We start from the raw sequence: 21,178 nt of genomic DNA on the forward strand, positions 1-21,178 counted from the left end.
CAGCACAGAACAAGAGATCAGAGAGTTGTTTCCAAGATCAGCAATGGTACACAAAATGCCCCTTCCCACAGCGTCTCCTTAAGTCTCAGTCTCCAGATGTGCCTTGTGGAGAGGGGCAGGGCGCTCTCCTCCCAAGTAGTTGAGCCTGCCTGCATTGTTCCCTCCTTCTCTCCATTCTCCATGCTCTAGGATCATGAGGGGGTGACTCTTGCTCATCACCTGAGCTCTGTCTCTCATGTTCATCCTGTCCCAATCTTGAAAGACCCCGGCCTGCCTCAGCCTGCTCTTCCCCACATTCCTCTGAAGCCATAGACACCCCTCCCTCGACCTCCATCGGCTCCAGTTCCAGCTCATGTTCCTCAGCAGATTCAGGCTCTGATGGGGGCATGACAAATGGGCTCCATCCTGCACCAGGAAGCAATTGCAAAGTTTCCTTGGATTTGCTAATTTTACTGGCAATTTGTTCCCTCCTTTGCACAGATCACACTACCAATTACTAACTTGTTAAAGACAAAAAGGGAGGGAAAACCGAAGCCAAGTCAGCCATTGAAATGGACAGTAGAATGTCAAACCGCATTTGAAAGGTTAAAAAGACTATTTTCTGCAGAACCAGTTCTAAGGCACCCTGACTCCAAAAAAACCTTTCGTGATTCAGGCTGATGCTAGTTACGTGGCTGTGAGGGCAATACTATTACAAGAGAATGATAAAAGGAAATTGCAGTCTTGCGCATACACATCAAAGAAACTCACAGAGACAGACCAAAGGTGGGCAGTTTGGGAGAAGATTTACATGGTCCAATGGGCCCTTCTAACCTGGCGGCACTTCCTGGAGGGGAACAAAATTCCTTTCCAAGTATGAACCGACCACAGGAATCTGGAAGCACTAAAAACACCCAGGAAATTGACCGCCAAGCAAGCGAGATGGTCGCAGCATTTCCACTGGTTTAATTTCACTCTAAAGCACTTGCCGGGGGGAAAGAATTTCTTAGAGGATGCATTGTCCAGACTGCCCCAGTACAACAGCAACCGAACAGAAATAACAGACCCACTTATGCCATTAAAGCAATTAGCAGCACAAGTCACCACCCGAGCACAAGCCAAACTTCAAAAGCCCCTAGCGAGCCAAGCAGGCATTGAATTCAAAAAGGTGCTAGAAACCGACGAATGGTTCCTAAGCCACAAGAACCTATGCACCATGATCAATGGGTGGGAGGAAAGCTGTACATCTCAAAAAGCCAGAGACTGACATTCATGTGGCTATGCCATGATTCAAAATCAGCTGGTCATTTTGGGTTTGTAAAAACTTTGCACCTGGTGAAACATCAGTTTTGGTGGCCGTCAATAAAAAAGGACATTAAAAGTTACGTGGCCAGTTGTCCAATTTGTGCTGCGGCGAAGAGAAGGCAAGGAAAGACCCCAAGCTTGCTGCAAACAGTAGCGACCCCATCAGTGCCTTGGAGAGAGATATCTATGGATTTTATTGTGGAGTTACCGGAAAGTGGGGGGAACACAGTTATTTGGGTCGTGACGGATTTGTTCTCTAAACAAGTACATTTTATCCTGTGCCAAAAAATCCCCAATGCAAAGACACTTGCAAAGCTGTTCGTCCAGCATATTTATCGACTTCATGGGGCCCCACAATGAATCAATACAGTTTACATCAGAATTTTGGAAAGCATTCCTGGGACTGTTGGGGACCACACAGGGGTTGTCATCTAGTCATCATCCGCAGACAAATGTGGGACTGAACGGTCAAACTCAGTACTGGAGCAGTACCTACGATGTTTCGTTAAGTACCAGCAGGACAATTGGACCGACCTGCTCCCATTCGCAGAAGTCACCTATAACAACACAGTACATTCTAGCACGGGCTACACTCCTTTCCAGGTGGCAACGGGACAAAGTTTTAACCCGATGCCTGAACTCCCATCGAGTGACCTGACCATCCCTTCCCTGAAGGAGTGGATTGCACAATTACAAAATACCTGGCCAGTCATGAGAAAGGCCTTAGACAAAGCAAGGGAAGCATATAAATTCCAAGCAGATAAGAAACGAAGTGAACCCAAACCATTTCAAGTAGGAGAGAAAGTTTACCTGTCAACAAAACTTTGATAAAAGCATCTAATAAAATAAAACTAGACATAATTTGAACCAAGTACCCAGGTCCTTCCTGCTGCCTTCATCATCTGCTGCCTCAATTGCTTCAATTAGTTCAGTATGAAAAATCAGAGATCTGGACTTGGTGTTTCTGTGGCTGTCTCTAATAACAATAGACAATTAAAACCAAATCTCCATGTACTTGTCCTTCTTTTTCAAAGAGCTCAGCATGTTTTCCCATATCCCTCATAAATCCTTGAGTCTACTTAGAAAGCTTTGTCATTGTGGGAGATCCTTGACATCTATTGGGTGGGCTGATAAGTGATAAGTCATTTTCTTATCCAAGGAGTTATGAGTTGGCTACAAGGTCAGTTCTCTGTGGAATAGAAAGGCAGGCCCCAAGTGAAGGCCATGGGGAATTGAAAGCACATAAATGTTATTCCCAGGAGAACGTTGAATCTAAACAAATTTTCCAGAAGTCAGGAGTTGCAGTTTTCTGCAAACTTGTTGGCCTTCAACAGTCAAACCTGGAATGGTGCCATTCTCTTCAGTTAATGCCTTTCTATTACTTTCAACAGACCTCTGCACTGACAGTAGAGCTTGGCAGTTCACTCTCACCCCAGCTTCCTCCAGACTTTGGGCAAATTCCTCGTCTTTCTATGCTGATTTCTACTTAGGAAACTGGCTGCAGCATAGGGCCAATCTGTTTTGTATGAACCCATTCCTGGGGTTTAAGGAAGACTTGTATCATACAACCTGACTTCTGGAAGGTGCAGTTCGGAGGCAACATCTCAGAAACTTTGGTCCTCAGACTGAAAGGCTGGCTTACAGCCAGTTCTAGGAATGCCAAGGCACACTGGATTTCCTGACACCCAAAATGACAGCCAAAGGGGTTGGCATTACGAAGTTCGTGTTTTGATCTTTATTGCAGAGAGTAATATATACTTCGATGGATTCGAGATTACAAGCAAAATTTCAGTATTTTGTGACTTTGTGAAGTAATATTTTTTTTGAGCAGCCTCCTTTAAACCACAGCAGTAAAAATAAGAGACACGTTTTGCTGCAGGGTTAAACAATCTCTTTGTGGTTAGAGAATGCATTTTTCTTATTTTGGAGTTTTAGGCTGCAGGATTTGTTGCAATGTTGCAACAGAATATAATACTTTAACGGTTTCAAAAATGAAAAATCACTCGTTTGAAATTTGATGGCTTTACAATTAAATTTTGGCAAGACATTCTGGCAATACTTACCGACAGTTTACCTACCCATTTTATAGGTTAAAAAGTCATGATGAGCAAATCCTAGTTACAGTTATAAGGCTTATGCTCAGTACTTGGATTTTAAAAATATGCACAGAGTATACTGATTTAATTTCTATTATTTGAATAATAATGAGTGATTGATTAGATTCCCTTTAGGCACATGGCGCTGTGGCTATTTAAAATATAAATAAGAATGAACCGCTTAATGAGGCTTTGAAAAAGACAAGCACAATTTTAGATTATATAAACACAGTACTATACAGTACAGTACAATTTCTAAACCACAGGACTTGTTCTATTTTATTTTGGATTAGAGACCCCTTCAAGTACAGTCTGTTCACTTTTGATATCTGGTATTTGGTTCCCTTTAAGAATTCAGGAGAATAACACGTGATTAGATTAAGATTAACACTGAGAGCAACAATTTAGTTTCTGCTTGTGGGCCCAGAGAGCAAACCCTGTGAAGAACAATGAACGTTGCTAAGCATGCTTAATTTTGAGAAGACATTATTGAAAGGGAGATACCCTATAAGAGTGCTCTTCAAATATCTGAATAGCCATCACATAAACAAAGTCTAAATACATTATCATTCCAGATGGATTTGGGCAAATCCAGTCAAAAATGAGTTCTACTTCCTAGCAATTGTATGAAGCCATTGCTGGGCTTTTACCATCACCCAGGTCTGGCTTCCTGTTGCCCTTTTCATGTCACTGTATTTAAACTGAGAGCATCTTCCAAATGGTTTTACAGTCATGGACGGGTAGGTAATTTTCCTTTTTAACTGGAAGATGAATAGAGATTGGCTGATGCATTTCCAGGATCATCTATTGATCAGGAATGGATTGATGGATGGATTGATTGATCCTCTGGGAGCAGTTCAGACTTGCAAAGACAGGTTCTAGTAAGGAAAAAGAAATCTAAGAATCTTTAATCTAGCAAGTTGATTGCTTCCCTTTTATTGAACATGTTCAGACAGATGCTGCCTGGGATGTTTTAACTGAGATTTCATCACTGAACTGTACTTGGACTCTGTGGTCTAATGTTGCCATTCCAAGTAACTGATGCCATTATTTATTTTTATTATATTATTCAAAGTGAAACACATAAGTCATTGGATACTATGGCATTTCACACACAGGGAGGAGAATGTGGTAAAATTGAAAGTTTTTAAGGAATGTTAACCTAGCTGGGTATCATGAAAACAGGCATACAAAAGAATGGGGCTCCCAGTTATTCACAGTTCAGTATAGGCCAGCTATAAGCTTCTGTGTCCCATTCATTGCAAAAATCTCATCAGACAAACTTTCTGAAATGTGGTTGGTGGCTGAGGTTTCCCCCTTGTTTTTAATCATCCAGGTTTTTTTTCTTTAGCTAGCAAACTGCTTCTGGTCCTGTAAGTGCCACAGAAGAGTTCTTTACAATTTGGAATACTGAACAAGATGCCGGCCAATTTCTGAGACGTTTTTACAGCCTAAGTGGAAAAAAATATGCAGATAGTTAAAGGAACCTAGTACACCCAGAAAACAATTAAGGCTCATCAAGAAAAAAATTAAAACAGATTTAAGTTTCTTATTATGAGCTGATGAATTGAAGTACATTTAAACATGGAAATCTAATTTTGCACCCCCCCCCCTTTCCCTGACTTTCAAATACAGGTGGTCCTAGATTTACCACAGGTCACTTAGTGAGCATTCGAAGTTACAATGGCACTGAAAAAAGTAATTTATTACCATTTTTCACACTAATGAACAATGCAGCATCCCTATGGTCACATGATCAAAATTGATTGCTTGGCAACTGACTAATATTTGTGACAGTTATAGTGTCCTGGAGACCTTTTGTGAGCTTCTGACAAGCAAAGACAATGGGGAAGCCAAATTCATTTAATAACTGTGTTACTAACTTAACAGTTGCTGTGATTCACTTAACAACGGTGGCAAGAAAGGTCGTAAAGTGGGGCAAAATTCACTTAAATGTCTTGCTTAGAAATTTTGAGCTCAATTGTGATCGTAAGCCGAGGACCGCCTATACAATTTCTTTTCAGCTGAAAACACTTTCCTCTTCAAATTCACCTTATGAGTTTTGAAATTGAATATACCAACATTATATAGAATTGAGCTGCACAAGTTGCCAGTGGATTTCTAGATGCAATTTAAGGTGCTGGTAACTACTTATAAAGCCCTTCAAGGCCTAGGCCCGGTTATTTGATAGGCCTGCCAATCTTCCTGTGATTTCTGCCTGATCAGTAAGATTAAATAGAGTTGGTGCCCTTCAAGTCGCTTCAATCAAAAAATGCTATTTATTGGAACCCAGGAAACGTGCCTTCTCAGTCATGAACCTATCCTTTGGTGCAAGACACCCCCCACCCCAAGAGAGCCAGCTTCCACACTAACAGTGCTAACAGAAAATTTAAAAACATGGCTGTTTCCCCAGGCCTTGGGACGGAGTGTTTGTGTAGCCTTTTCAGTGTTTGTATTATACGTGGGATACAACTGAAAAGCTGCTTCAGATTCTACCTTGTTTTTCTGTTTTTATACTGTAAGCTGCTCAGAGTAGTTCTAAGTCGGGTGGCCTTCCAAATCTAATCAACACATAGAGATGGGGGTTGGACTAGATGACTTCCAAGGTTCCTTCCAACTTGTTGTTGTTATTATTATTATTATTATTATTATTATTATTATTATTATTATTATTATTATTATTATTATTGTTGTTGTTGTTGTTGTTGTTGTTGTTGTTATATACCAATCAAAGAAATGAAAAATTATAATACAACAGTAAATTAAAAATGTATTTACCTGTGAGAGCCATTGATAGACAAAATTCATCTTTTAAAATCTTCAAAACTTCTTGAAGTCCTTCTTTACCCTGTCTCAAAAATGAATGGCATTGTAAATGATGTGGCTAACCTAGCTTGAAAATATAGAAAATCCTGCAGTTTTTAAATAAAAGGCTCTCGGTAACAGCATTTTCTATGATGTTAGCTGTATATTTATTTATTTATTTTGTTTCTAATCAGAATTGTCAGCGTTTAAAGCTCTGTAAAACCTGTTGACCCTATCTGAGCAAGATGCCAGTGCCTTGACTGGGGAAAAGGGGGCGTATATATTCCATTTCCAGTTCTCAAAAAATATTACTTGTCTCTTAGCCATTCCCAAGAGTATTTGGGAATCTTCACTATCTCTAACAGCATTGCTGAGAGACCAAATAAATTGGCATAGTAGGGAAGTTTGAACTAGTTATTATGTATGAACCTGCATGAACCATTTCATTTACCATCCAGGTTTCTTGGTACTATTTTGGATTGCAACTTTTTTTCATGGATTAAAATAAGTCCTTAAAACTGTCTCTGGTTTCATTTACGTATTTAACCTCCATGCAGACTTTTCATATGCTAGTTCCACCAAAGTAAATAGGGGCTCATATAAAAGCATTGAGAAGAATTTTTTAAAGGTGCAAATTGTTTCTATTGACTTTTTTTTTTTTAAATAAAGCTATCTTATTTTGCACATAGTTTTTCAAAACTATTTGCTGTTTCTCAGATATATGTCTTAACAATAAATCATCTGTGAATTTTTGAGACCATGACCCTTAGATTTTTCTGGGAACTAATGTGAGCTACTGTCAGTATAATTGTTTGTGCTTAGTGGAGTAAATTTTAGAATCTTGCAAATTTGTTCCCAGAAGAATCTAAGGATCATGGATATGTGTTCCTACTAATTATTATTATTAAGTTACTACAGTATTTTATTTGCAACATAGCTCATAACCAGAAAGAAACTGGAACCAGTGTGGCAAACAGGGATCAATTCTGGGTTAGGAGATACGATTATCAGGTAGGTCCAGAAAAAAAGATAAGATTTTATTTATTGGATACCAGAAAATGGGAACACGGAGGGGGGAGGGGGAAAGGGGAGACCCAAAAAAGTCAAAATGTCAATTTTAATTATAAATCAAGGTCCTCCCTTTTTTAATGTGTGTTATGTAAAACATGTAAAATGGGCCAAGGCTTTGATTGTATGATCATAGCCACTATCTTGACTTTTTTGACCCTGTTGCAGATGCCTTGCAAGGAGAGTTTAATTTTCTCCAGAACGGTTTAATTACAGCTTTCATTTTAGTGCAGTTCTAATGACCTTACAACATACCATCACTTTCTTCTTTTCCATTTTGCTAAACTTCCATGCCTCCAGCTATCATAAAATTCAGCAAAGTGTATTGTTGTGGCTATAATTAGGTTTATCTTTATAAGAAAGGGTATAATGATATATAAAACTACAGAGATATGCTCAAGCACATGAGAGACCAAGACTAAATGCTAGATTTATTTTTATGCCTGACCAAAAACTTGTTTGTAAAAGCTTTTGCTTCCTGAATACCAGCCTTTCTTATGGCAAATGACCAACTTGATTTAAAACTCCCTTTCTGAATAGAGATCTTTCTCTACTATTCCTGCTTGAATTATAACTTGTCATGCTAAGAGCCTGCTGCATCAGAGACATGAAGTAAATCTAAAAATGTGTGTATGTGAATACAAGCAGATGTAATGAAGCTTATTGAATAAATCAAGTTTGTACATTATGCTTGATCTTTAGACAGGCATGCAGTATGAAATCAAATGGGAAGCATTATCTAGTGTGTGCAAATCTAAAGAAAAAGGGGGAAGCTGACTTCAGTTGTTTGCATAGAGACAGCTATTTATCTTCAACTTTTTATCATAGCTACTTGTATGCAGGGAGTTAAGTTCACCTTATAAGCCAGACCCCATACAGTGGGCCTGCCGATGAAGACACATTTTGCTCCAAGTGCCAATGCTTTCAATACATCATTCCCAGTTCGTATTCCACCATCTAAGTAAACTTCAATTTTGCCTTGCACTGCGGTAGTAACTTCAACCAGAGCAGCAATCTGCAAACATGATCAATCAAATCAAATCATCACAATTGCATGGGATGGGGCAACTGTAAGTGCTTAACTAAAACAAATAGACCCCTTTTCAGTTAGTTCCCAGGTCCTCCTGCTTGAGCAGGGGGCTGGACTAGAAGACCTCCAAGGTCCCTTCCAGCTCTATTCTATTCTAATATGAAGGACATAAGCATTCTGTATAACCTAGTTGTCTATTAAAATTATTTGCCAAGAACCTCTTGTATATCTCAACAAGCCTTGCTATCCATTTGATTGGGAGGAGGAAATGGATCTTCAGGGACTGTGCTTAAGCTCAGGAATTCTTTTCAAAGAGAGACCTAAAATAAATTAACAAGTTTTGCAAAAGCTGTTTTGGGAACCTAGCAACTGGATGGAGCTCACATTTTAAATGCGGTTGTAGTTTTCTAACTTTAACTTTCCTCAGGAAGGACCCTTACGATGAAAATGCAACACTGTTTGCTATAGCCAGGTTGCAAATAGGATAAACAATGGCTCATGACTTACAGTAGGAAGGACTCCATCTAGCTGCCTTCCTCCGTGGTTGGATACGATAATCCCTTGAACACCATGTCTCACAGCTAGCTCAGCATCTTCCTTTGTCAGAATCCCTTTGATGATGATTGGCAGCTGGGTCAGGCTTTGTAGCCAGGTGATGTCGTTCCAATGGATAGATGGGTCTATGGATCCAGGGGGTAGACCATATTCAGTCTGGTCTTCATCCTAAAGGAGAGAGGAAGATTGAAATGTCATTGCCATTGTATGCTCTGTTAGTATACATATATCTGCTTAAGTAAATGCTGGCTTATTAGTCCTGCAACATTATTATAATTTAACACATCTCTGGTAGTATGATTAGGTTTGTATATAACTTATTTTTCCTGTCATTGATGCATTTGTTAAAATCTGCTGTTCCAAAATAGTTATCTTTTTATGAGGTGCTTCCAAGTCTCTTGCGTATGTCCCATGGAATGCTTAAATTCACCTAAGAACTCTCCAGCATGCTGTAATAGGCGCCTTCTGTTTTGCTGACAAGAAGATCAGAGCATCAGACTTTAAAGCTGGGAAATTTCATGAAGACCCTCCACAATTTTCTGTTGCTTCACTTTTCAACTCCCGGTATATAAGTAGCCTTTGGCTACATTTTGCCATTCCTCATTTTGTTGTAAGGAAGCCTCGTAGGTTTGCAAGAGATTGCAAGGGATCTGACAATGAGTGTTAAAATACTCTCCAGGCTAGGGACATCTGCACCCCAGATCAGCCTCAGGATGCCCAAGAACATGTCCCTTCAGTAGCTAACTCAATGGGAGAAAGTAGCAGTGTGAGCTTCCTTCCCTGGGGAGACAGAGATCCAGGAAGAGGAAGGGCAAGATGTAATTTAGTGATGAAGAAATGCCAAATATCCTTTCATAGTTAAGGAGATTTCTTCTTTTTTCTGGTCATTGCTTAGTACAGTCTGTTAGAGACTGAGCAATTACCCCAAGAACTCATTTACCATAACCAGGAAAACTTCTTGTTATCTGGGATTGCATTGCCTTTGCATGACCCTTTTCTCAAGGAGAGGTAGGTGTAACTTGGAAACACATTTTTCTTTCCTCCCTACCCCCATGGTGCATCACTAAAAGTTTGGCATTTCCACCTTAAAAAGCTGGTAAAGGCTGTCCTCACCAGGACCTTCAAAACTTTAAGAGTTGCCTGACTTTTTCACATGCAGACCATTTCTAGAGTTTGAGCCTAGAAAAAGTCCACAACAAACCCCCTTCCAGCAGATGTACATTTCTGACTATCAAGTACAAATATGCAAAGCATATGCTAGAAATCTGGATCGGGATTCAATCCAACAATCCATCCTTGAGCTTATTTTGAGGAATGTTATAGATTTAGTTTTGGATGGCTCAGTCTTTTATTACATATTACTGTATGTATAATGGTGTTCGTCATTTTCTGTGTGAATAATCAAGAAGTATAGATCACAAAGAACTATATTGTCACAATGGCTCGGTAGTAAAGATGTGGTGTGTGAATCAGTCCAGACAGGTGTTGTCTTTTTTGACCTATAAGGCCCTTTTGGTGGCATTTCTGGCCTAGGGCCAAAAAGAAAAAGTAATGGTTGGGAAATGTTGAGTTTCAGAATTTCCACAGGAAAAAGAAAAATGAAATGTCCTTCACAAAACCTCATGTACTCATATCAGTATTAAATGTTAGATATCAACTGCTACTTAAATGTCAAATATTAAGTGCTACTAATGAAATATCAAATATCTTTATTAGATAAGAACAATACAGTACAATGGACAATTTCCTTCCCGGGTTGGAAGGAAATTATCCATTCCTGCCAAATATAGAAATCCATTATTACAGCTTCCTCAAATGATGGTCATTCAACCATCTGCACAGCCATCAGACAAAATTGATCAATAATATTGGTATTTTTAAATAATTTTCAGAGAGAGAGATAATTTAGTCATCTGTTAACATTATAGGTTATTAGCAATTCAGAATGTAATACCTCAGAAATGAATTCCATATATGCGAACTTGCTATGTTCAAACATCACATGAAGTTACCCTTCAGGAAGCTCACTTCAGCCTTAGAAACAGTTTATGCCTCGGTAGTAGAAGCTGCATAAGTACAGACTGCATATTTTGGAAACTCAGCCAGGATTCTAAAATGTGCAGCATGTTTGGATGCTAAGATCCACCATCCCTTCCCTCACGTGCTTTTTCAAACTGATGGGTTTCAGGGGTTACCAACCTCAAAAGCTCCTTTAAAGTTCTTCACTTGAATGGATTTCAAGAACTCGTAGTTGTTGCGAATGTCATTCCGCCTCTTGCCAGTGTAGGGCACGTCAACTGTGAGCACCAGGGCATGGAATCCCAATGCATTAACCCTTCGTACGAGTTGCTCTGAGAACGTCCTCTTCCGATGGAGGTAGAGTTGGAACCATCTTAAACCAGTTGGTGCAGCAGCAACAATTTCTTCCACAGAGAAAGTGGAATATGTGCTGGTTATGTAGCAGGTATTCATAGCTTCTGCAGCTTTAGAAAATATGGAGGGAAGGGAGAAGAGTCAAAGCTGACTTCTTTGATTCTATAATTAAGTCTCAGCCTAATCATCTAGTGCTTCCTATGCAGCCAATAAGTCCCAATGATGCTGGTGGTACTGTAATTGAAGCTCTGTCCCTTTTGTATGTGCATCAACACTGTGTGCAGGCACAAAGGGGCAGAGCTAAAGTTGCCTATAGATGCTGCTGTGCTAAGAGGGACAGCTCCAACCTCTCTGGAGAGCCCAATTCCTACTGCAGTTTCCTGGTTATTCTAGAGCTGTGGTGGCGAACCTATGGCACGCGTGCCAGACTGGGCACACAGAGCCCTTTCTGTCAATATGCGCGCCAGAGAGACACTCCCCTCCCCCTCTCCACGTGCGCCTGACTAGTGGGAACTGGAGAGGGCAGGGAAACCGAATCCAGCAGCACTCTCGCGGGAACAGCTGTGAGAGCTGGGCGGGGAGAGGGGAACCTATAAAAGCAGGTTTTGGTGGAAATGCAGCGAGAGAGCGAGTGAGCAAGCAGATAGCCTTTGGAAGCGAAGGTGGGCGTGAGTTTGGAGAAGACAAGTAGGATGTGATGTCTGTGCTTTGCAGAAGGCTAGCGGGGGAAGAAGGACACATAAGTTTGGACTTTGGAGAAAGGGAGAGGGAGAAAGAGAGGAAGGAAGGAGGGGAGGGGGAAGGAAGGAAGGAAGGAAGGAAGGAAGGAAGGCCGGGCCCGCCAGTGCCTGCACAATTCTAATCTTTGTGATGCCAAAGCCAGCCAGCCCTTCTGCGGGAGCGCGGGGGGAGGGAGGGAGAGCGGCTACCTCCGAGCACCATGCCTGCCTCCCTTTGGGCTCACTCGGCCTCTCCCCCCATCCAGGCTGGGGCTGGTCAGATTCTCCCCATGGGCAGCACTGCATCTGTCCTGGGCAGTCCTCCTCCTCCATCCTCCTCCTCCTTCTGCAGGCGGATTGCGGCTTACTGAGTGGGTGGCGCCTCTCCCCACATGCATCCTCAGATGGAGGAGCTGGGCAGCCACAGTTCTCACTTCCCTCCGGCCTCCATCCACCCGAGGCCCAAGCTTGGTGTGCCTGGCTGGCTGGCAACAGGCTGGAGAGCACCAGATGGCGGCAGTTGCCCTGGGACTAGCGGTAGGTGGGGTGAGTGCTCCCAATGTCCACAGGGGAAGAAGCGGTGAGGAGGCTCTGCGCCCAGCCCAGTCCAGCCCCGGCAAGCAAGGCAGCATCCCCACGTGCATCCTCAAGCGTGAGCGTGCTCCTGCCCTGCCAGGCAAGAAGAGCTGCAGCATCTGTGGCAGAAGAGCGCAGGCGGGCAGCGGAAGGCACGAGGAGCCCCGATCCCAGTACAGCCCCTCCCCACCTCTCCCCCTCGGTAGAAAACCATCGTGAGACACTCTTCTGTTTTAACTTTTTTTCCTTGTCGCTTTGTGGCATTTTCATCCTGCTTTCGTGAGACAGCAGCATTTGGGAGGGGATGTAGCTGCCCCCCCAAGCCATCAGCTGAGCAAGATGCCCTCCTGCCCACTGCCCCACCCACCAGAGACCCCCTGGATTTCCCCCAACCCTGCCCGGCCTCCACAGGCATCCCTCCCCAGGAGCAACATCAAGCTGGCCATGCCCACCCTGGCCACGCCCACCCAGTCTGCCATGCCCACCGTAGCCACGCCCACCCAGCGGGCCACACCCACCCGGCACTCAGCAATACATAAGTGGGTTTTGGGTTGCAGTTTGGGCACTCGGTCTCTAAAAGGTTCGCCACCACTGTTCTAGAGATTTTGTATCAGAAGAACTGGATGCCTGGCATACACATTGCTCTGAGAGATTTCCAAAATCTTTGAAATAGTTTATTAAACAGTAAGGCTCTTCGTAATATTCTGGTGCTGTTTCCATCATCCACCTAATATTAGCAATATGACCTTATATTCCCTTGTTCCTTCTGAAGTCTACCTGCTCACCTGCAATATAATCTCTTCTGAAGGATTCTCAACAGCATCTACCTTGCATTGTTGGATATTAGGGCTATTATTCTATAGTTATAGCATTCCTTTAAATTCCCCATTTTAGGAACTGCAACAATTTTAGACCTTATTTCTGTGTGGAGCCCAAATCTGTTGATGGCGGGGGGTGACTTGTTCTATATTGCTTCCATCCTAGCCCCTTTAAGAACTCTGTGGAGATTTCATCCACTCTTGAGGCTTTTCTACTTGCCCACATGTTTATAGTTCATCTGACTTGCTCCCCAAGCTCATCAGATTCTTTTCTTGATTATGGTCTCACCTAAGTTGCCTTTCTTGTACATGTTTTCCGTTAATTCCTTGCTTTCTGTTTGCTTCTCATGTCATTGAGATGAGGTGGGAAGCTTTCCATGATTCTTCTAAGTTTCCTAAATAGAGATCCCTTGTGTTTCTTACAGCGTTATTTTTTCTCTCCTTAACTATATTTTGACTTCAGGTATACCACTTTATCACTTCTTGGAAGTTTGTATTAGTTTTCCCCAAATCAGTGGCTTTGGCTAGTTCTTTTTTTTTCCCCTTAGCTTTTTCTATAACTTGGTTTGAAAGCAGTGTATCCTTTGTTTCTTTCTGTGTCTTATTATATGCTTTCTGGTTTTCTCTTTCTTACTATCATTTTAATTTCTCTCCACAATTCTTCAGATATTCTGTCCACAAGGTTCAGGTCTTTGAAACTGTTTCTAGCTTCATATTCTTCAGAAATGTATTCAAGGTTGTATCTCATTAATTTAATCCTCTTTACTGCAAGTTCTCTTTCAGTCTGATACCTTTCTATGATTAATAGACGATGGCCTGATTCACAATCAGCCCTTGGCAATGTCTGCAAGTCAGCAGAGAACTTTTCCATTTGCTGCTACATCAGATGTAATATCTCTTGTTATGACATTGCCCACTTCAAGACCTCTTGTTACCTAGCTGTCATTTAGGTGACTGGGGAAAAAAATGTATTAGCAATGGACTTCTACATAGAAGTCTATCAGTCATTATCCTGCATTGTTGCAAGTTTCTAGTCCATATTTTCCTAACTCTAAGTGCCTTAAAAATCCAGCCCCATTTCCCTGACAGTAAGCGGCAGTGCAGTTAATACTGGCATGGAGCCAAATGAAATACCTTGGCTAGACTTTTGAGCAGGCAAGGTTGTAGCCATCCTGTTGAGGAAGAAAGCAGTGGCTGGCTGGCTGGCTGGCTGGACATAATTCTTGTATACACACACTCACATACCACTTTTATATACACGTGCATGTAAATAAGTCAGAATTCTACAGTAATTAGGCCATGCTCATTTGACTGTGTTAGAGCAGGGCTTTTCAACCTTTTCACAGATTGTACCACTTTTAGGATTGGCAATATTTGAGTACCACCAGTTGCCTAGCAAAGTGTCAGAAACTTGATGACAAAAAAAAAAAAAAAGGAAAAAAGTGATAAAGTACAGGTAGTCCTTGACTTACAACAGTTCGCTTACTGACTGTTACAACGGCACTGAAATATTAACTTATGACCATTTTTCACACTTATGACCCTTGCAGCATTCCCAGGGTCACATGATTTCCATTTGGATGATTGGCAACTGATTCGTATTTATAACGGTCACAATGTTTCAGGATCACGTGCTCCCCTTTTGCAACCTTCTGAGAAGCAAAGTCAATGGGGAAACCAGCTTCAGTTAACAGCTGTGTTACTAATTTAACAACTGCAGTGATTCACTTAATAAATGTGACAAGAAAGGTCATAAAATGGGACAAAACTCATTTAACAAATTTCTTACTTAGCAACCTAAATTTGGGGCTCAATTGTGGTTGTAGGTTGAGGACTATCTGTATACCCACTTACCACACTTTTAATAGGAAACTTGTCTCTGTTTCTCTGACATTAATCTTTGCACTGTTCTATCCCCTTCTCTCCCTCTGCTTGTCTCAAAGAAGCCTCTCCTCTTCTCCATCTCTCTTTCTCCGTCCCCTTCTCTTTCCCCGTTGTCTTTTTTTTCTCCCTTTCCCACCAAAACCTCCTCCTTTTATATCCTCTCCTCTCTCCCCCTCCTCCTCCTTTTCTCTTCTGTGCAGCTCCAGCTGACTCCTCCTCCCCAAGGCTGTGCTTTGCTCCTGGAAGCACCAATCAGCTGGAGGCCTGTGCTGATCAGCTGGAGCCCTGCATGGATCCTGGGTGCTCAGCAGAGCCCCAGCAACACCGCAGTTCCAACTGATTCTCCCACAGGCCTGTGCGGCATTGCCCTCACTTTAGCTGATCCCCCCACTACACTTTTACACTTATTTTTTCACTTTTTTTCCACCCACCATATGCGTATCACCTGCCAGGTGCTGATGTACCACCCTGCATTAGAGGAATGTATACAAAGCCAAAGTAGGAAGGGGCCAGATTGTATCTCCTTTGGGATACTTGCCATAACAATCTTCATGGCAGAGGGGGAAAGCAAAGCAAGCACCCACCTCCAAAAGTAGCTTAAGCAGGAGTAGCCCAATCCTCCAGCTATTTTTTTTATCCTTCCTTAGCTATCTATTTGGGGATCAGATTGGTTGCTTAAGGCACCCTTGCCTCCTGGAGTGCCATATATTTTGCATGCATGCATGTCATTCCCTACTAGAAGAAATTGAGTGGACTCACAATGCAGATACTCTGTGAGAAATAGGTAGTGTGTTCTGCTCTCTCTCTCTATATATAAATGTACAATTACAATTACCATTAAGTTTGAAAGCTGATAGATAGATAGATAGATAGATAGATAGATAGATAGATAGATAGATAGATAGATAGATAGATAGATAGATAGATAGATACTGTAGATAGATTTATAATGGTTTGTTTTCTTTTGAACCAACTATAATCTTATACCAAATCCCAGTTTATTATATGATAAATTATTTTTGGCCTTTACTGTTGCTAGGGAAAAAGATTCTTGCATACCTTGAGCTGTGCTCTGCTCCCCATCAGGACAGGCCAAACCATGGAAGCCAGTGGGAGCAATCCCCACTGGGAAGTCAACTTCAGAGCCAAGAATCGTAGTCCTTGGATCTATTGCTGACATATCCCGCAGCACACGTGGCCTCAAATAGATTCTGTGGGATAAAGAGAAAGCAGAAGCAACAGGACTGATAAGAGGTAATACCGTGTTTCCCTGAAAATAAACCCCACCCCCCAAAAAACACCTACCCTGATTTATGGGGGTAGGCCTAATATAAGCCCTACTCCCAAAATAAGCCCTAATTAGGACCCCGCCCACTCCATCCCACCTGGCTACCACAATGGGGCAGGAGGCCGTGCAGCACATTGCGCCACTGCCACCACAACAAAGTGAGGCAGGTGGGGGAGGGGTGGAGCTGCCCCACGCGCCCTGTACCCGTTTCCTTCAGGGCTCCCCAGCCAGGCCATTCCTTGCTCCCTTTCACTCCCCTCCTGAGCCCGACTGCCATGCTACCATATGGAGGATGGGCAGGGTAGACCTGGTCCCCCTCCACCATTTTGGAGCCAGGGGGGAGTGATGGCGAAAGGCTCCACTGCCGCTGTGCGCTGCTGGAGGGGCTTTCTTCAAGCTCTGCCCCACAGATCACCTGCCTGGTGGCAGCCACCACCTCCTTCTCCGCCAACTCTCCCATGGCTTGCACTGTGACCATCGCCTCCCTCCGCCAGCCCTCCGTCACTGCCACTGGAGACAACGGAGAACAGGGAGGGGAACAGCTCTGCACAGCAATGCAGAGCAGAGAAGAGCACTTGCTTGCCGCCCTGCATCACCCCGCATCTCCCTTCTCCATTCTCGAAATGGCAGCCCCGTTTCCTGTCGCTTTTCCTCCCGGCGCTGCTGTAGAGCTTGGTGCACCATCGCCCAGCTCCTCCCTCTTCCCGAAAGCAAAAAAGTTCTTCACTAACCTGCTTTCCAACTCTGGCGTGTTTCTCTCCTGCTGCAGGGAAATGGAGTTCGTGAGACTAAAAAAAGTTCAGTCACACCTTCCAACTTTGGCAGGAAACGGGGCTGCCAAAGTGAAAGGGTGCAAGGAATGGCCTGGCTGGGGGGGGGCTGAAGGAAGCGGGTGCGGGGTGCATGGGGCAGCTCCACCCCCTCCCCCACCTGCCTCGCCTCATTGTGGTAGTGGCAGCGCGAAGTGGGCCAGCAGCCATGCGGGCTTCTGCTGGATGGGGCTGTTGGTGCTGCCGCCACCGTGAGCCGAGGCAGGTGCCATGGAAAATATGAGGCACCGCCCAAAAGTAAGACCTAATGCCTCTTTTGGAGGCAAAAATAATATAAAACCAGGTCTTACTTTTGGGAAAATACAGTATTACTGAAGAAAGTCCAGAAAAATGAAACCTCCATATCTATCTGCTTATCCATTTATTTACTTATCCATTATTCAATCTACCATAATAACCTCAAGCAACATCCTAGATTTTGTCATGTATCTTGAATTCTGCAATGGCTGAGAGCAGCCAAATGTGTGTTGCAAAAGTGGTATGTATGTCATTGCTGCCATCTAGATGTCCAGAAGTTTTCAATGCAGATTTGATAGCCCTGCAGTGGCACCAATTTTGCTCCATTTGTAAGGGATATGAAGAAGATATGAATCCATATGCAACCCTGTGAAGGAGAGTGTTTTTGGTATTGCTAGTCTTGATTCCTCGTGACTGCATGGAGATGTCCCTGCTGTTTTCTTGGGAACATTTACAGAAGTGGTTTGCCAGTGCCTTCTTCCTATGCTTGAGAGACAAGGACTTGCCAAAAGTCACCTAGCTGGCTTCCTGCCTCTGGGAAAACTGGAATTGGGTTTCACCGCTTCTGAATTTGGCACTTTAACCACTACACTGAATAGCCTTTGAAGGAGAGATGCCATAGTCTGTTAAAACAAAAATTACCCTTGCATTTACTCAGCTACTCAGTTAACTCTTTCAGTGACAAAGAACAGTAATCTTGCTGAACACTGAAGAAGACCCTAGTACAGAGAAGAGAGAGAACAGCCATCTTTTCTACTTGGATATAAAAGTTTCAGGTAGTCAGTCCTTTTATTATGTAAGCTTAGTTTTCTCATCCTAGTGCCCACACAAATGCAGGAACCATGCTGGCTAAGAAACAGAGATTTGTAAGTATGCTATAAATTTTCTAAATGCATGCTATGCCTCCACTGGCAAATGCTATGAGAGTCCTCCTGTTTTGAAAGGTTGGATGTTTCTTATAGTGCAAGTGGAACCAGGAACTATTTCAACAACTCTGAGGTAACCAGAAACAGGTTTAACCATCCAGGAGTGATTACTTTCTGCTGCTCTGTAGCAAGCTAGGCTGTTTCACACACTTCTTTGAGACGTGGCCAGAACACTCATCAAAACTAGGGTGTTACGAAACATCAGTTGTTAGCCTATTCAGAGCCAACTTCTTTTCCCAAATCAAATTTCTAGTCTAGTGAATACCAGACCATTCATATCTATCTGAGTTTGCATCAGATAGTGAATCAGGAGAATACAATTCAGTTGGCTTGGTGCTACATCTCAAAGTGGATACATCTGACTCAGTTACGAATCACTATCTTCTTTCGAAGACTTACTTTATATCCTACCTTTTATATTCCATGAGATTGTCATCACGCGTATAACATTCATCAGCACCTGCTGCAAAATAATCCCAGATAGGCTTGGGAAGATGCTTTTTAGCATAAGCTTCAAAATCTGACAAACAGACAAGAGTCATTTCAAAGCAAAGTGAGAGAACCTGGTAGGAAGAGAGAGAAACTGAATAAATACAACAGGTATAGAATTCCAGGTGAAAATCCTAAAGTAAAGATGAAAAAGAAATAGTGGTAAAATCAAGAACCTACCAGGGATGAACAAGATCTCACAAAAGTATCTGGAGTTCATTTAGGTCATCTCAGAAATATAAGCCAAGCAAAATATGTTGTAATTCCAAGTTATTCTTTTATTATATATTTATACTCACCTTCACCCAAAAAGGATTAAAAACGTGAAATCCACTTCCCTGCCTAGTCTACAGACCTGGTTTTCTTATCATCCTCTATTCAAACAGCCAGATCCAACATAATCACCACCAAGATAAACCCATTTTATTGAGCACGATGATACGGCTCACCATTGTTATCTTTTTTGCTTTTTTTTTCTTTAAAAAAAAAAGCAAAATGTTAAGAACTTTTTCATTCTTGACAGAATCTGATAACTTGTGTAGGCATAGCTGCCTATTCTGTGGAAATAAAGCTAGCCAGAGGTTGGAGAAATTATATATATAGACGACCTTGTGTGGGAAGCTTCTACAGTTTGGACTGGAGAGAAATGATTCATTCGTTTTCCTATCTGTGGCAGGCAGCTTCAATTAAAATGACAGAAATTGCTATAATGCCCTTTGGTAACAAATTACCTATAAGAAAAGGACAGGTACATATATTACTTTGCATTATTGTATTGTTGAAGCTGATTTGTGGGTCAGAAATAAGTGCCAAAGTGTTCATTTTCCCTAAATTCTCCATGTGTGGTCACATGAACTGCAACCTCTAAAACAGTGGTTCTCAACCTGTGGGTCGGGACCCCATTTGGGGTCGATCGACCATTTCATGGGGGTCACCAAGCAAGGCTGTCCGCCATTTTTTTTGTCCGCCATTTTTTTTGTCCGCCATTTTTCCCCCCTTTTCCGGCGGGTGCCTTACATCCCTTGGGCTGGGCCAGCTGGTGGTCGGCCTGCTCCGTCTCTGCCGCTTGCCAGCTACGCCTCGGCCGGCGCAGGGGACGGAACCACACATGTGCGGCGCTCCCGGGCAGGGAAAGTCCTCGACTTACGACCGGTTGGGTAGTCCTCGACTTACGACCGGTTTAGTCCTCGACTTACGACCGGTTTAGTCCTCGACGTACGACTGGTTTAGTCCTCGACTTACGACCGGTTGGGGTCACGGCATTAAAAAGGTTGAGAACCACTGCTCTAAAATATTCTAGAATAGGAAGGGATATAATCCTATCAATATGTAGAAAGTTCGAACTTCAACAAGTAAATTTTTGTAAAGGAAACTGTAACAAAATCATAGAATGCCAAGTATGTTCTACGTAGAACAACATTTCATTGGTCTCCAAGAATGCCTGCACTGATGAATGTCAGGAGATGGGCTGCAGTGGGGGACTTCTAATGAAGTGAACTATTGCCCACATCTTTCTCCACTGCATACAGATTGCAGGGCATTATAACCAAAAAGGCAGCTGGAAGTGAAACCTTGATTGCCAAAATTATCTCTGGAATAAAGAGAACTCTGGTAATTGCCCACATGTACTTTACCACAGCTGATTTCTCACCACAGCAGAAATCAACATTTTTGTAACCATAAGATCAACTGGAAGTCATGGGTTTCATTGTGTTCTGAGTCACAAATGCAGCCTTTCATGGGCTCAAGGTTTGACAAAAACCTCACCTTTTAAATCACTTTGGAGTTTATTTTATTTTTTTGCTTATTTAAAATTGGCAATAGGAAAACCTGTGGTATAGACAGGGAGGAAGCTAACCACCAGATTGTGAAAACACGAGTGAGCAGCTAGACAAGGAGACCCAAACTCATTGGGAGTCTCATACTGCAGTCAATAAGGACATGCATTCCATTTTGCAGCTACTACCATGTTTCCCCAAAATTAAGACCCACTCTGAAATAAACCCTAGCTTAATTTTTGAGGGTGGGCCTAATATAAGCCCTACCCCCAAAATAAGCCCTAGTTTTGGGGCGAGGCACACACCTAAAAATCAAGCTAGGGTGGGAGTGGAGTGTATGGAGCTGCCCCACGTGCCTTGCACCCGCTTATCTTGCAGCCAGGTCTCTCCTCTCAGGCCCACTTCTTCTGTGGCATCCCCAG

At 42.6% G+C, this 21,178-nt stretch overlaps 1 protein-coding gene across 1 annotated transcript; it reads right to left on the bottom strand.

Moving 5' to 3' along the window:
• Positions 1 to 3,023: 3,023 nt before the first annotated feature.
• Positions 3,024 to 19,037, bottom strand: HAO2 (hydroxyacid oxidase 2). The gene is made up of 7 exons (XM_015814035.1): positions 18,901 to 19,037; positions 16,268 to 16,419; positions 11,038 to 11,321; positions 8,791 to 9,006; positions 8,110 to 8,268; positions 6,159 to 6,228; positions 3,024 to 4,831 (listed from the first exon to the last, which is right to left on the bottom strand). The coding sequence occupies exons 1-7, from the start codon at positions 19,029 to 19,031 to the stop codon at positions 4,776 to 4,778; spliced, it is 1,068 nt and encodes a 355-aa protein (XP_015669521.1). The 5' UTR covers positions 19,032 to 19,037; the 3' UTR covers positions 3,024 to 4,775.
• Between the last annotated feature and the right edge of the window lie 2,141 nt (positions 19,038 to 21,178).

The sequence above is a fragment of the Protobothrops mucrosquamatus genome, unplaced genomic scaffold, assembly GCF_001527695.2.
Source record: "Protobothrops mucrosquamatus isolate PMUCROS unplaced genomic scaffold, P.Mucros_1.0 scaffold212, whole genome shotgun sequence".
In the NCBI taxonomy this organism is placed as follows: domain Eukaryota; kingdom Metazoa; phylum Chordata; class Lepidosauria; order Squamata; family Viperidae; genus Protobothrops; species Protobothrops mucrosquamatus.

Coding starts and splice junctions, on each gene's coding strand:
- HAO2 (XM_015814035.1), bottom strand. CDS start 19,031: ATGACTCTTGTCTGTTTGTCAGATTTTGAAGCTTATGCTAAAAAGCAT. Junction 11,322..16,267: donor GGAGCAGAGCACAGCTCAAG/GTATGCAAGAAT, acceptor TATTTTCTAAAG/CTGCAGAAGCTATGAATACC. Junction 8,269..8,790: donor TAGATGGAGTCCTTCCTACT/GTAAGTCATGAG, acceptor TCATGTTTGCAG/ATTGCTGCTCTGGTTGAAGT.